This window comes from Zingiber officinale, chromosome 10B (genome assembly GCF_018446385.1).
Source record: "Zingiber officinale cultivar Zhangliang chromosome 10B, Zo_v1.1, whole genome shotgun sequence".
NCBI lineage: Eukaryota > Viridiplantae > Streptophyta > Magnoliopsida > Zingiberales > Zingiberaceae > Zingiber > Zingiber officinale.
This window is the reverse complement of record NC_056005.1, coordinates 86,284,105-86,300,184: the sequence shown is the minus strand read 5'-3', so window position 1 is coordinate 86,300,184 and position 16,080 is coordinate 86,284,105. Positions and strand designations below refer to the sequence as shown.

At 35.0% G+C, this 16,080-nt stretch overlaps 1 protein-coding gene across 1 annotated transcript in view; it reads right to left on the bottom strand.

Annotated features, from left to right (window-relative positions):
• LOC122029244 ((3S,6E)-nerolidol synthase 1-like) overlaps nt 1–1,509 on the bottom strand; it is a 42,747-nt gene extending 41,238 nt beyond the window's left edge. Inside the window, exons 1-4 of the mRNA XM_042588183.1 lie at nt 1,312–1,509; nt 958–1,225; nt 500–866; nt 74–292 (exon numbers count right to left, since the gene is read on the bottom strand). Of these exons, the coding sequence (XP_042444117.1) occupies nt 74–292; nt 500–866; nt 958–1,225; nt 1,312–1,470 (1,013 nt within the window). The 5' untranslated portion in view covers nt 1,471–1,509. The remainder of the gene's footprint in view (nt 1–73; nt 293–499; nt 867–957; nt 1,226–1,311) is intronic.
• Nucleotides 1,510–16,080: the final 14,571 nt, after the last annotated feature.

Here is a 16,080-nt window from a genome sequence, read left to right as displayed (position 1 = left end):
CATTAACAATTAGCTGATCACTCTAAAAAAAAATTTGATCCTATGAGTTGGTGAAATAAACGTGACTAAATACCTTTCAATGGCCTGTACAAAGAGATGGAGATCGTCGATCGATCCTTCCACATCAAAAATATCGTCAAGAAGATAAACAAATGCGATGATCTTCGACAGAACAACCCTATAACTTGAAAATTTAGGGTTTGGTAGACATGTCATTGTCCAAGTGAACCACTTCAAGGATTGATCCCGAGCAAACCCTAGCTCTTGGCCCAATCCTGACTTCTTCCACCATCTATATACATATACAAATATAATCAATCAACAATAAATCAATCAAATAATAATTAGGATTTTAAAAAGAAACCAAATCAAGGTTGAACAACTTTTTCATCTACTAATTAGTTCAATTAACAAGTTTGAACATCACAAATAATTAAACTTAGCTTGGCTCATTTGTAGCCCTAATTAACAAAAATTAGCCAAAACTAAATTACTATACCTTGTGACTTCTTTTAGTTCCTTTTGATGCAGTGACTGGAGCATGGTGAAATCCATCTCCCCCAATTCTCGAACATGCAAATTGTGATAGAAGTTGTCACTATCAAGATATTTCCTGGCTTGGAATCTCTGCAAGGTCATATGAGATGGAGTCTCCAGCACATGTTCAATAGTTACTGCAAACTCTGGCCCCAAAGATGCCATGTAGGACCTGAGGTGATGGCTACTGAATTCATTGGCCCTGTAGAGTATTAATTCCCCACCAGTATTCAAATTCGACGCTTCAAATAGATTCATCAGACCATCCATCTCCTTGCTGAGAGACGCCATGAACTCTCCTCTACCATCATGGAACCTGCGCAGCACATCTAAAGAGATAGAAGGAATTGGTTTAATTAAACCCATTTCATTTCATCATGCAATACAACGTCGACAACTACAAGCATAAACCTCAGTTACCTGTAGAAATGGGGTATCGAGCTTGTCTCAGTAACCGAAACAAAAGGGCCACTTCCGCGATGCTACTGGCTTCGCCATTGGAGATGGGGAGTCGCTGGTCGTATAAAGAATGCATCTCGGCTTGAATCTCTTCTTCGAAATGGTAGTCGATGGCGAGCTTTTGAAGGGAGTCTATGAACAGCAAGGTCTCCTTGGCTCCTCTTGTCTGGTCATCAAACATCCTCCTCACTTGGCTCAACCGGTCGCTGTGTCTCAGGCACAAACTCTCCTGCATGCATGCATGCACAGAATTAAAGCAGCAGGCCATGAACCAACTAATTAATATGAGAATAGATAAGAGTAGTGGCCACTCACTTGATCTTCAAAGATGTCGGACTTCATGATTCGTTGTTTCTGCAACTGATGAAGCCGCGGCGGCATGGCGATGTGAGTACTGCTGGGGTTATTGGTGGTGTTGGTGTGGAGAGAAGCCATAAACTTGGGGTAGAAGGAGGAGGAGCACTGCGCCAGCATCTTGCTCTGTCGGACTGGAATGGATTACTAATCGTATAAAATCTCTGTGTTTGATAAGCAGAGGCGGACCCTATTTATAGAGTGCAGTGGAACCCTGGCCAGTTTCTCGACGTGATTGTGCATCTGTACCAATGTAGCCGAGTTGATACATCATACATACTTATCTCATTTTACCTCGCTGTGGGACCGATGTTCCGGGCGAGCAAAATCATTTTGATGACTGGATTGGTCCAATTATAATGGTCAATTTGGTTGGATGATCCGGTCAAACTAATTGATCAATAATGTTGCGGCAATTTGATTGATTTAAACGAGTATGTTAATTTGAATACTTGAATTTGGATGAATCCGCGTGTGGCGGCTTTGGATCACGTGAAATCTGCATTTAAATTTCAGCAATTCATTAAATGGTTTATACTATTTTGGTATTTTTCAAAGTACGAATCCATTTCCTATTCTATACCAATCTAAATTTCTCTATCATTTTTTTTCTCTATTCTCTTTTCTCTCACCTCTCTCTTCTATGCATGCAGTGCTTTCATACATGCATAACATACGTTTGATATGCAAATCATATTAGACTCACGACATTAAAAATTTATTCAATTTTTTATAACATTTTAATTAATACATTTGGAGGAATCAAAATAAACTATGAATAACATATTCAAACTTCTTATAATCTTAGAAATCCACATGAACTGAAATAGATACAATCAAAGATATCTAAGTTCAAGATTAGATTTCAATCAAAACTCACTAATGGACCTATAAATCTCAGATTGTATCAATTTCTGTATCTATGGATTTCTGATGTTGTAAGGAGTTCAAATATACTACCCATTATTTATTTTGGCTTCTCTGAGGTGTTGAATGTAATAAAGAAGAATTGATAAAAATCTCTACGTTGGTCCTAACATGTATCGTATCAAGCCCAACATGAAGATTTTTAGCAATTCTTCCTTAATACATTTTAACACCTCAAAGAAGTCAAAATAAATAATGAATAACATATTTGAACTCCTTGCAATATTAGAAATCCATAGGAACTAAAATAAGTGTAATCATAGCTCTCTAAGTCCATCAGTAGATTTCGGTCAAAACTCACTGATAAACGTAAAAATCTCAGATTGTACCAATTCCAATTCATGTGAATTTCTGAGATTGCAAGGAATTTAAATATTCTATCCATTGAATATTTCGACTTCTCAGAGGTATTAAAATATAATAAAGAAGAATTAACAAAAATCTCCACATTGGCCATGATATGATACATATCATACCTAACAACTTAATAAAATATGATATCTTAGCTTAATCATAGTTAGTTATTATGTGAAAATATGAACTCTGCACTATAAACTTGAATGAATTCTCTTGTGCTACCATGCATTTACAATTATAGTTAGTCTTCATGACAACGATATAGTATTGGTGGACCATCGACGACTTGTCTTCTTTATAATTTGAGAGGTCAGTTATAAAAAAAATTAAATTTGGAACTCATTAACATTGAGCCGACCTCACCTACTATGAATTATTTAGAGATGGAGGTGAATAGCCTATTTATAGAGTACAGTAGAACTATGGCCCGTTTCTACCCAAGGATCAATTTTTCTTACTTAGTTCATTTCCTTGAAGTTTAAACCGCTTTTTATCGAATCCAGTAGATAATTTTTTAAAATATCCAAATCACGTATCATAATTTCAAATTTACCAAATTACGTACCTATTTCCCATTTTACCCTCATCCTTAAATCAATTCGACTGAAAAATAAATCAGTTGAATCGATTTCATTAATTCTGTTTGAAAAATCCATCAATCGATTTCGACCAAAATTGGCTGATGGAACTAGAGACCTCGGAATGATATGAAATCAATTTCTATGTGTTTGTCTAGATCTCCTAATTGTCAAAAATGTTATCAAACATTAATTTAAACCAATATATTGAGAGCAGTGATTTTTTGAACATAAATTAGTTTTTCGGATACATTCAAGTTCAAAAAATCACTACTCTAAATATATTATGTCAAATTGATATTTGATAGTATTTTTACAATCAGGAGAACTAGACGAACAAATAGAAACTGGTTTTATGTCGTTTCAAGGTCTCTAGTTCCATTAGCCAATTTCGACCAAAATCGGTTGATGGACCTAGAGACCTTGAAATGACATAAAACCAGTTTTTATGTGTTCATTTAGTTCTCATGATTATAAAAAAACTATCAAATATCAATTTGACACAATATATTGAGAGCCATGTTTTTTTTTTTGAAACTATGGCCAAATGAACTTAAATAAAATCAATGTAGGTTCATTCGATCAAAATCGATTGATGTACCTAGAGAACTCGGAATGAAGTAAAACCATATACTGTGAGTTCTTCTAGTTTTTATGATTATATCAATTCTCTTAAACATCAATTTGACCCAATATATTAAGAGCAGTGATTTTTTGAACATGAATTAATTTTTTAAATATATTTATATTTAAAAAATCACTGTTTTTAATATATTGGGTCAAATTAATATTTGATAGTATTTTTATAATCAGGGGAACTAGACAAACAGATAGAAATTGGTTTCATATCATTTCGAGATCTGTATAGTAAGTCCATCAGCCGATTTCGGCCAAAATTGATTGATGGACATAGAGATCTCGAAATGATATGAAACCAGTTCCTATGTAACAAAATACTGTCAAACATTAATTTAACTGAATATATTAAGAGCAGTAATTTTATAAATATTAATTAATTTTTTGAATACATTCATATTTAAAAAAATCACTGCTCTCAATATATTGGGTCAAATTAATATTTGATAATATTTTTATAATTAGGAGAATTAGATGAATACATAGAAACTAATTTCATATCATTCCGAGGTCTCTAGCTCCATTTGCCAATTTTGATCGAAACTGGTTGATGGATTTTTCAATTGATTCAACTGATTTATTTTTCCAGTTGAATTGATTTGAGGATGAGGATAAAACAAAAAATAGATACATGATTTGATAATTTTAAAATTGTGAAATATAATTCAAGTATTTTAAAAATTCTTCTACTGGATTCGATGAAAAATTGAAATTTAAATGCCCCCCACTTAGAAGATCATTACTTAAAGACATGCCAATATGAGTAAAAGGGCAATCGACAAAGAAATGGCAATCGAGAATCGACAATCACTAGTTTGAGCAATTTGTTTCTTCTACATTATGCATCTGCACCAAAGAGATGGCAATCGACAATCACTGTCAGCTTGCATGTAAGTATCATATATTGCATTTGATATATTGCTATAATAGTACTAAAAAAACATTATTATTTATCACAATGATCATGCCTGCTCGATCTTAGGGATGTTTCAGGTTTTTTTTTAAAATTTTTTTAATGTTTGAATTGGTCTAAACAAATCATAATTCTATTTTCAGCCGAATCTCCATCTTTAGAAAATTATGACATGTCTTCGGTTATTATGGGACTTATTTAGTGTTTGATCAATTAGATATGGTTAAGCGGGTGGGTTAAGCAATTGATGAGCTAATAATGTTGGGTCGGTCGGGTTAGTTAGATTAGGGGAGAGTTGGACTGGCCAAAGGATTTGATTGATCCGGTTGAGTTAATTCAACTAATAGACTACTTAAGCTGGACAATTTAATTGATTTAAGTAAGCTAATAAATTTTGATGAGTATTTGGTCTGAATAGACTAAATATATCGATTGACTGGGTAGGTCCAATTAAAATGGTCAAGTTGGTCGGCCAATTTGGTTGGATGATCCGGTCAAACTAGTTGATCTAGAAAATAGAGGTTTTAGGAACTAGAGGAGTTGATCGATTATATCAGGTTAAACAGACTAAGAAATTGATGAGCTAATGGTGGTAAAATTATTCATGTTATTTAAATTAAAAATATTTTTATAAATCTTATAATATTAATGTGATAAAATTTTTAATTTAAACTAAATTTTTAAATACAAATTTTTTATTCATGCAAATTAATCAATTTAGAAAGACTAATTTAGCTAGTTAAACTACTTTAATTAGGTTGACTCATCCACTCGATCCACACTACAAATATGACTTTTTGTAGCGCATCATCAACGACACGTGGTTAAAGTACGTTATTAATAATAATTTTTACAGCGCACCCAATTATATGCATTGCGGATAGTGTAATATTTATACAAACGACAGCATGCATAAAAAATACGCTGTCAATAATATTTTCTATGGCATACAAAGTACGTTGTTAAAACTTAATATTAACAATGTGCGGAGCGCGCTGTTAAATACCTATCATATATATAAATGATGACGTGCAAAAAAACACACTGCCAATAAGTATTAAAAAAATTTAACAGCATATAATGTTCGCTGTTAATTATTTTCAAGCTCTTCTAATATATTTTTGTTGAAACATCTCGTCTACTAATTATTCGTCAAAACTTTTTGGCTCCCGCATTTATTTTTTCGCCAAACTCCTCACCGCCAACAAAACCTCACGCCCAAAACCCCTCCCACGAAAAGCTAAACTTGCGATCTCCTCATGTAAAACCTAAACTCCATTTCCTCAAGTGAACTCCCTCCGCCAACAACTCTAAACTCCATCTCCGTCAACATCTCCGCCCATCCTCGGCGAAGCCCTCTCCTCCGACGCCCTCTCCATCGAAGCCCTCCGCCGAAGCCCTCCGCCAAATTGATCTTCGTCGAGATCTTTGTTGGTACCAATCATCTTAATCCAAGTACTTATCTCTTATATAAGTAAGATTTGCTTCATTATTTATGATATAGTTGTAGACCCGTTAATTGTTTTTTATGAGCTCTCCTGGTTTTGATTTCTAGTAGGTTTTGATTGATCAAACTCCATCTCTTGGTATTCCGATCTAGGTTTCACCAATGCCTCTTACGATTTTAGTTAATCTTCATCTATTATTGAGGGTTTGATCTGGTTTTATCTGCAAAAATAAAAAAAAAATTTAGTGTAGAATCAGGATCGTACTGGAGGGTTCATTTTATGGTTTTGCATCTTTCCGTCTAATCCATCTTTTCTTTAGGACCCTCTAGTTTTCCCTCAGTTATCATGTGTAGATGTAATTGCCACTTTAGGGGGAAAAGTACTCTAAAGATTAGCTCCTAAGGTCTCTTCTAATTTTTTTCCCCTTCGTTTTCCTTTCTTTATTGATGCTGATTTTAGGTTAAAGACATGCCAATATGAGTAAAAGGGGATCATCATTTATATCCTCCGTCAACTATCTATAAAACTTTGTTGATTTTGGTCGAAAGGAACTCTCCATTGACTATATAAGTTTTGTTTGTGTTTTGCCTACATGTGAATAGCATGTCTTATTTCATTATTGGCGTGTCTAATTTTAGTTTGCATGTGCAAGTTTCTCTATCTCATGTGATAAGCTAGAGACATACATGGTTTTATTCTACTTATAATATTTGCCCATGCATGTTTTTATTCTACTTATATTAAAATAAGATAATGCAAGCTTTAAATTTAATGGAATTGTCTCATTAAATAACACATCAAGGATGTGTATCTTCAGCATAATTATTTAGCTCATCTAGTATTAATATGAAAAAGTAGGAGCTTAAAACTCTAACACCAGAAATACCAATATCCCAAATAACTTCTATTACATTAATAAACAATAAGAGAATTATTTTCCCCTAGTTGTTTACAAATTTAAGCATACTTTTAAATAAATAAAAAACCTACGCAAATTCTTTCTATATTTTTCATTATCAAATAAATAGTAATTATAGTTGATCTGCATTGTAATCTGACAAAGTTTTGCCATGGTGAATGACCTACTTAATTATGCTTTTGCTCACCTCAGTTAATGAAACTATGTTTATTTTTATATTTTATGTTTCTTTTTTGTATCTTTTTTTAATTAATTAATTTAATTTGGTAATCTATGCACACGCTTAAGCCATGTTTGCTCCCCTTGTTATGAGACAGAGATCACTTTCTTTCATCCGAAGCTTAGATCATTTACCAAATAGATAAGGACTGGATGTGTCTGCCTTCAAGGCTTGTACCCGAGTATGAAGAAGGGTTCAAAAATTTCTTGCACAAGCTAGGAACTATGCCAAAACACGTGAAATAATCTTATGTCCTTGCAAGCATTGTAAAAATAAGAAGTATATAAAATTTGACCAAGTGTACGAGTACTTAATTATTAAGGGAATAGATCCTTCTTACACTAGTTGGGTCTTCCATGATGAAAGTTATACCTCACACTTTCAAGACGAAGGTAGTTCTGGAGGAGTTCAAGTAGAGGATGATAAAAGTAGAGAGGAATATTACTTATATAGGAATGTCTTTGTGACGGAAGACGAGGTTGGACACACTATATCTGAGACAAAAGATTATGAAATGGCTGATTTATTAGAAGATGCAAAAACTCCTCTCTTACCTGGTTGTACAACTTACACAAAGTTGTCAGCAACCATCACATTACACAATTACAAGTCTACTAATGGTCACACTTACAATAGTTTCAATGAGCGTCTTAAGATCTTAGGTGGTATGCTTCCAGAAAAAGACACACTTCTGGAAACTGTTTATTCAATGAGAAAGATATTAAAACCATTTGATTTATGATATGAAAAGATTCATGCTTGCACAAACGATTGTTGTCTATTTAGAAAGGAGTTTAAAAATTTGGACTCATGTCCAAAGTGTGGTTCCTCAAGATGGAAGGTGGACAAAATAACCACCAAAGTTCGTAAAGGAGTTCCTGAAAAGGTACTATGGTCTATGGTATTTTCCCGTGATACCAAGATTAAAATGGATGTTTACAATAGAAAAAAAGGCTGAAGACTTATTTGGCACTCCAACCACAAAAGTCAAGATCATATGATGCGTCATCCAGTTGATTCAGTAGCTTGGGATACAAAAAATCATACGTGGCCGACTATTGCATTAGATCCTAGAAATCTCTGACTTGGTCTTGCTATAGATGGATTCAACCCTTTTGGTGACCTTAGTTCTAAATATAGTTGTTGCCGGTTATTTTGGTAAATTACAACCTTTCTCCATTGATGTGTACGGTGAAGAAAAATCTTATGCTAACATTACTAATTCTAGGCCCAAAACAACCTAGAAATGATATAGATGTCTACTTGGAACCCTTTGTGGAGGATTTGAAAGAGCTGTGGGACAAAGGTGTAAAAGCTTATGATGCATTTAGAAAGTCAATGTTCAATCTGAAGGCCATTTTGATGTGGACAATCAATGATTTTCCTGCTCATGGAAATCTAGCTGGATGTACCACAAAAGGAAAAGTTGGTTGCCCAATATGTGGTGAAGACATATGTTCAATGTGGCTTAAGTACAATGGCAAGTTTGCATACTTGGGTCACAGGAGATTTCTTGCTCCTAATCATCCATTTCGTCAAAAAAAGAAGTGATTTAATGTGAAAAAAGAGACAAAAGGGAAACCTATACCTTTGACTGGGTTACAAATTCTCAATGCAGTGAAAGATATTGAAAATGATTGGGGCAAAAAATAAAGGGTGAGACTATCAATACTTGTGAGAAAAAGAGAAAGATGCGGGAGAGTTCAAAAAGAGTATAAATATCAGTTCAAATGTGGAAGAAAAAGTCAATTTTTTTCGATTTGTCATACTGGAGTGTAAGTTATTTAACTCTCTATTTAATAGTTTTTAATAATTTTTTATATTCCTGAACTAATACTATGAAATGTATTGATGATTACTTACATGGGCTTCTATTACGTCATAATTTAGATGTGATGCATGTTGAAAAGAATATTTGTGAGAATATCATACCTACATTGAAACATGAAGAAAAAAAATATCCAAAGATGTTGTTAATGCTCGCAAAGATTTGATGCACTTAAAAATTAGAGAAAAATTACATCCTCAACAAAAAGGGGAAAACATGTATCACTTACCTGCTGCACCTTACACATTATCTAAAAAAGAAATGGATATATTTTGCTCTAAGTTGAAGAAAATAAAGTTACCCGATGGCTATAGCTCAAATATTGGTAATTGTGTTTCTTCAGAAGAGTGTAAACTTATTGGGCTGAAATCTCATGATTGTCATGTTCTAATGCAACAATTGCTATCAATTGCATTGAGAAATCTTTTACTGAAAAGTCCACACAATACTATATTTCTGTTGTGTGCATTTTACAATGAATTATGTCAAAGAGTGTTAGACAGAAACCGTTTAGAACAACTCGAGGAGAATATTGTTGAAACTCTATGCATGTTGGAAAGATATTTTCCACCGGCTTTTTTTACCATTTCGGTTCATTTGACAATTCATTTAGCTAAAGAAGCTCGCTTGTGTGGACCAATCCAATTCTGCTGGATGTATCCATTTGAAAGGAAATAAATATTATACAACAAATTAGATTTTGTTAATAACACTTCTTTTATCTAATTTATTTTTTATTAGATTTATGAAAATGGTAAAAGGTTATGTGAAGAATCGAGCAAGGCCAGAGGGTTGCATAGCAGAGTGTTACCTCGCAGAAGAAAGAATGCAATTTTGTAGTGCTTTTATTAATAAAGCTGCTAGTATTAGTGTCCGTTCTAATCAGAATGCAGATTTGGAGAATGGATTAGTGGAAGGTCGCCCAATTTCCCAAGGAAAAGTCAAGAATTTAGAAGAACTCTGCACTATAAACTTGAATGAATTCTCTTATGCTACCATGCATTTACAATCATCGATGAATTGTTGATACTGTCAAAAGCAAAGTTTAGTCTTCATAACAATGATATAGTATTGGTGTACCATCGAAGACTTGTCTTCTTCATAATTTGAGAGGTCGGTTATAAAAAATTTGAATTTGGAACTCATTAGCATTAAGCCGACCTCACCTACTATGAATTTGTTGGTTGCTACTCGGAAAACCTAATGGTTCCACTGTACAAAAATTTTGTACAAAGGTCTGAACCTTTTCCTAGCTACCATGTGTTCTTTTAAATTAAACTTGGATCGCTTGCGGAACTTAACACGTTTGATCCTAAGTTTAATTTATTTGTTCTTTTAGGTTTAGACTTGGATCTCCTGCGAAACTTAACACGTTTGATCCAAATCACCTACGTTATTAATTCTATTAAATATTAATTTCCAAAATTGGCTTCCAAGACTGCATGGCGAGGCACATGGCCTTCTTGATATGGGAACAACCACCACCGCCTAGACAAAGCCTTTTAAGGAAAGCTAATATTTAATTTCCTAAAATAACTTTAGATCAACCAAAAAGAACAATCAAATCATAAGGAAAAGAAAAACAAAAGAACACAACATCAAAAACTAATTCGAAATACTAGAATCGCATGCCTCTTGTATTTGATATTTTTACATGGAGATATAACTAACATGATGCGGAAAACAATATTAGTTATACCTTACTTAGTAGATAATGACCTCTTGATCTTCTACCGTATTCCTCTTCTAATCTCGGAAGTTGTGTGGGCAACGATCTTCTGAGACGAGGACCACCTAGCACCTTCTTCTCCTTCCTTCAAGTTTCGCCAAGCACAAAGCTTCCAAAGGATGAAGATCTTTTTCCACCAACCAAGCTCCAAGGGATGCAAGCTTTCTCTCCTTCTCCAAGCTAAAATCTGGCCACCACTTGATCTCCAAGGAGGATGAGAGGTTCGGCCACAAAGATGGAGAGAAGAGAAAGGGAAGAGGCCGGCCACACCAAGGAAGAAAAGAGGGAGAAAAATAATAGAGGTTGTTCACCTTGAAAGCACCCAAAACCCCCTCTTTTATAATCCTTAGCTTTGGCAAATAAGAAAATTTAATTACAATAAAATTTCCTTAACTTTCCTTGACATGAATTAAGAAAAATTAAATAAAATTTCCTAATTAACCATGTCATGGTCGGCCACCTCATGGAGAGCAAACAAGGCAATTTTCAATCAACAATTAAAATTCCTTATTTATCTTCAGAAATTTTAAAAAATAAAATTTTCCTTTAAAATCCCTTCATGGTTGATAAAAAGAAATTTCTATAATTTTAATTTTTCAACATGTGAATAATTTACAAAGAAGAAAAATAAAATATCCTTCCAATCTACAAATAAGGAAAGAGATTTAATCTCTTTCTTTAATCTTTTGTAGAAACTTATAAAAGAGATATTTTAATTTTTAATCTCTCCAATAAATTATATCTTCCACATAAGAAAAATTTTAAATTTTTTTTCTAATTTAATAGGGTCGGTCACCTAAGCTTGGGTTCAAGCTAGGGCCGGCCACCCATGGACCAAGGTTTGGCCAGCCCTAGCTTGATCCTCAAGCTTGCTTGGCCGGCCCCTACACCATGGGTATGAAGGTGGGTATAGTACTCTATAACTAAGAGGCTACGATAGGGACCGAGAGGAGGAATTGGTTTTGGTCTCCTGATAAAATTAAGCATCCCGTGTTCGCCCCGAACACACAACTTAATTTTATCAATAATAATTCATTCCACTAAAGAACTATTATTGAACTACCGCACCAATCCCAAATTACATTTTTGGGCTCCTTCTTATTATGAGTGTGTTAGTCTCCCTGTGTTTAAGATGTCGAATGTCCACTAATTAAGTGAGTTACTGACAACTCATTTAATTAGTATCTTAGTCCAAGAGTAGTACCACTCAACCTTATCATCATGTCGGACTAAGTCCACCTGCAGGGTTTAACATGACAATCCTTATGAGCTTCTCTTGGGGACATTATCAACCTAGATTACTAAGACACAGTTTCCTTCTATAATCAACAACACATACTATAAGTGATATCATTTCCCAACTTATCGGGCTTATTGATTTATCGAACTAAATCTCACCCATTGATAAATTAAAGAAATAAATATCAAATATATGTGCTTGTTATTATATTAGGATTAAGAGCACACACTTCCATAATAACTGAGGTCTTGTTCCTTTATAAAGTCAGTATAAATGAAACGACCTCTGATGGTCCTACTCAATACACTCTAAGTGTACTAGTGTAATTATATAGTTAAGATAAACTAATACCTAATTACACTACGACCTTCCAATGGTTTGTTCCTTTCCATTTTGGTCATGAGCTACTGTTTATAATTTATAAGGTACTGATAACATTATCTTCTGTATGTGACACCAAATACTATGTTATCTACAATATAAATTAATTGAACAACTACAAACAAATGTAGATAATTTGACCAAATGTGATTCTTTATTCAAAATAAATGTTTACAAAAGCTTAGGCTTTCAGTATACACTCTAACAATCTCCCACTTATACTAATAACTAAGCTGTCATATCTACTGCCATACATCCACATGCCTATCGAAAGCTTTTGCCGGAAGGGCCTTACTGAAAGGATCTGCCAGGTTATCTGCTGATGCAATCTTGGCGATGACAACTTCTCCTCGCTTCACGATATCTCGTATCAGGTGGTACTTGCGCTCTATATGTTTACTTGCCTTATGAGCTCGTGGTTCCTTCAAGTTTGCAACTGCACCGCTATTATCACAATAAATTGTGATGATTTTGGGCAAACCAGGAATCACATCTAAGTCCATTAGAAAGTTCCTGAGCCGTACTGCTTCTTTAGCTGCCTCAGAGGCTGCTATATACTCAGCTTCCATGGTTGAGTCCGAAACACATTTCTGCTTAGCACTCCTCCATGCAATGGCTCCACCTCCTAAAGTAAACACATAGCCAGATGTAGACTTACTGTTGTCCCTATCTGATTGGAAATCTGAATCCGTGTAACCCACATGGAGCAAATTGTCTGCTTGGTAAACTAGCATATAATCTCTAGTCCTTCTTAGGTACTTTAATATATGCTTTACTGCAGTCCAATGTCCTTGTCCAGGGTTACTCTGATATCTGCTAACCATGCCCACGACCAAACAGATATCATGTCTCGTACACAGCATTGCATACATAAGGCTTCCGACAGCCGAAGCATAAGGAACTGCTTTCATGTCCTCTATCTCCTTTGATGTCTTTGGAGACATCTCTTTAGATAGAGCTACTCCATGCCTAAAAGGTAAGAAACCTTTCTTGGAATTTTGCATGCTAAAACAAGCAAGGATTGTATCTATATATGAAGCTTGGGACAGATACAACATTCTTTTCTTGTGATCCCTTATAACTTTGATCCCAAGAATATGTGCACAATCTCCTAAGTCCTTCATATCAAATTATTTGGACAACCATACCCTTACGTCCGATAATACCTTGACATTGTTGCCAATTAACAAAATATCATCTACGTATAGTACAAGAAATACCACCATGTTTCCGTTACACTTCTTGTATACACAAGACTCATCTGGACACTGAATAAATCCATATGACTGGATTACTTCATTAAACCGGATATTCCAAGACCTTGAAGCTTGCTTCAGTCCATAAATGGACCGATTGAGCTTGCACACTAGATGCTCTTTGCCTTTTTCAATGAACCCTTCTGGTTACTTCATATGGATGTTTTCTTCAAGACTTCCATTATGGAAAGCTGTCTTGACATCCATTTGCCAAATCTCATAATCCATATGAGTGGCAATGGATAAGAGTATCCGGATAGACTTAAGCATGGCTACCGGTGAAAAGGTCTCCTCATAATCGATTCCCTCTTTCTGAGTGTACCCTTTCCCAACAAGCCTAGCTTTGATGGTTTCTACCTTCCCGTCTGTCCCTCTTTTTCTTTTGTAGATCCACTTGCATCCAACATCTTTTACACCATCAGGTGGTTCTACAAGCTCCCAGACCTTATTAGAGTACATAGACTCTATTTCAGAATTCATTGTCTTTGCTAAGATGCTGCATCTATATCTTGGAGTGCTTCGTCATATGTTCGGGGATCAGGTTCATGTTTACCCGGGATCAAGTCCGAAGACTCTCCCAAAAACATGAATCTCTCAGGTTCTTACCCAGTTTTAGAAAGAATTTAATTTCAGTTTCTAAACTATTTTTGGATGGATATTCTGTTTCCTTTAATAACAATGTAGTTATAAAAAGAAATAAAATGATTATCTGTTTTGGTGCATTAGTTGGCAATTTATATACCTTAAATCCAATTTCTCCTACAAAGAAAAATATGGAAATTTATAACACATCTTCTAACACTAATAAGAGAAAACAACCTTCGGAAATGAACCAAGCATATCTTTGGCATCTAAGGCTTGGTCATATTAACTTAAGTAGGATTCAAAGGCTTATAGCCGATGGACTCTTGGGTTCATTAGAGTTGGAAAATTTTTCAACTTGTGAATCTTGCTTGGAAGGTAAAATAACCAAGAGGCCTTTTAAGGCCAAGGGGTATAGAGCCAAAGAAGTGTTAGAATTGGTTCATTCTGATTTGTGTGGTCTTATGTCTATCCAGGCGAGAGGTGATTTTGAATATTTTGTCTCTTTTATAGACAATTATTCAAGATACGGATACATTTACCTAATGCGCCGCAAGTCCGAGTGCTTTCATAAGTTTAATGAGTACAAGGCTGATGTGGAGAAACGACTAGGTAAAAGTATCAATACACTACGGTCTGATCGTGGTGGCGAATACCTCTTAGGAGAGTTTAGGAATTACTTATCAGAGACCGGGATTCAATCTCAATTGTCCGCACCTGGTACACCCCAACAGAATGGTGTGGCAGAACGAAGGAATAGGATTCTTATGAAGATGGTTAGATCGATGATGAGTTATTCAGAATTACCAAATTCATTTTGGGGATACGCTTTAGAAACGACAGCGCACATTCTGAACTTAGTACCTTCTAAATCAGTATCTTCTACTCCCACAGAATTGTGGAATGGGCGAAAACCCAGTCTAAGACATATTCGGATTTGGGGTAGTCCAGCACATGTGCTGAAACCAGATGCTGATAAGTTAGAATCTCGTACAGAAGTTCACGTGTTTGTGGGTTATCCCAGAGGAACGAAAGGTGGTTTATTTTATAGTCCTAAAGACCAGAAGGTCATTGTTAGCACTAATGTCCAGTTTTTAGAAGAAGATTATATAATGGAACACACGCCCAGTAGCAAAGTTGTTCTAGAAGAACTTAGAGAGGACACGTCTACTTTAGTACCAACAGTATAAGATAAAATACCACAAGAGACTGCAACACGTGTCACACATGATACACAACCACATACGGTGCCTCGTCGTAGTGGGAGAGTTGTGATTCCTACGAGGACAGTCCGCCTTCCAATGCCCTGACTGCTTGCAGATGAAACACTTGCCCTTCGGCTTCTTCACTCCAGCTTTAGGTCCTGTACTCTGAGATTTATTCACCTTCTTTGTTGAGCTAACTTGTTTCTTCTTATTCTTTTCTTTCGGTTTAGAAGTAGAACCATTTTCAGCATAGTGAATCTGAGAATTGTGACGAAACAAACCTTCTGCTGCCTGAAGTTCTGTCAGTAGTTCCGCCAATGAATATACCCTTTTATTCATATTGTAATTCAGGCAGAATTGCTCAAAACTTCTAGGTAGTGTTTGGAGGATCATATCGATCTGGGTTTCCCCATCAATTTCTCCTCCAAGGATTTGTATTTCATTCAGATAAGTCATCATCTTTAGGATATGATCCCTCACAGGAGTACCCTCTTGCATGGTAGTCGTCATT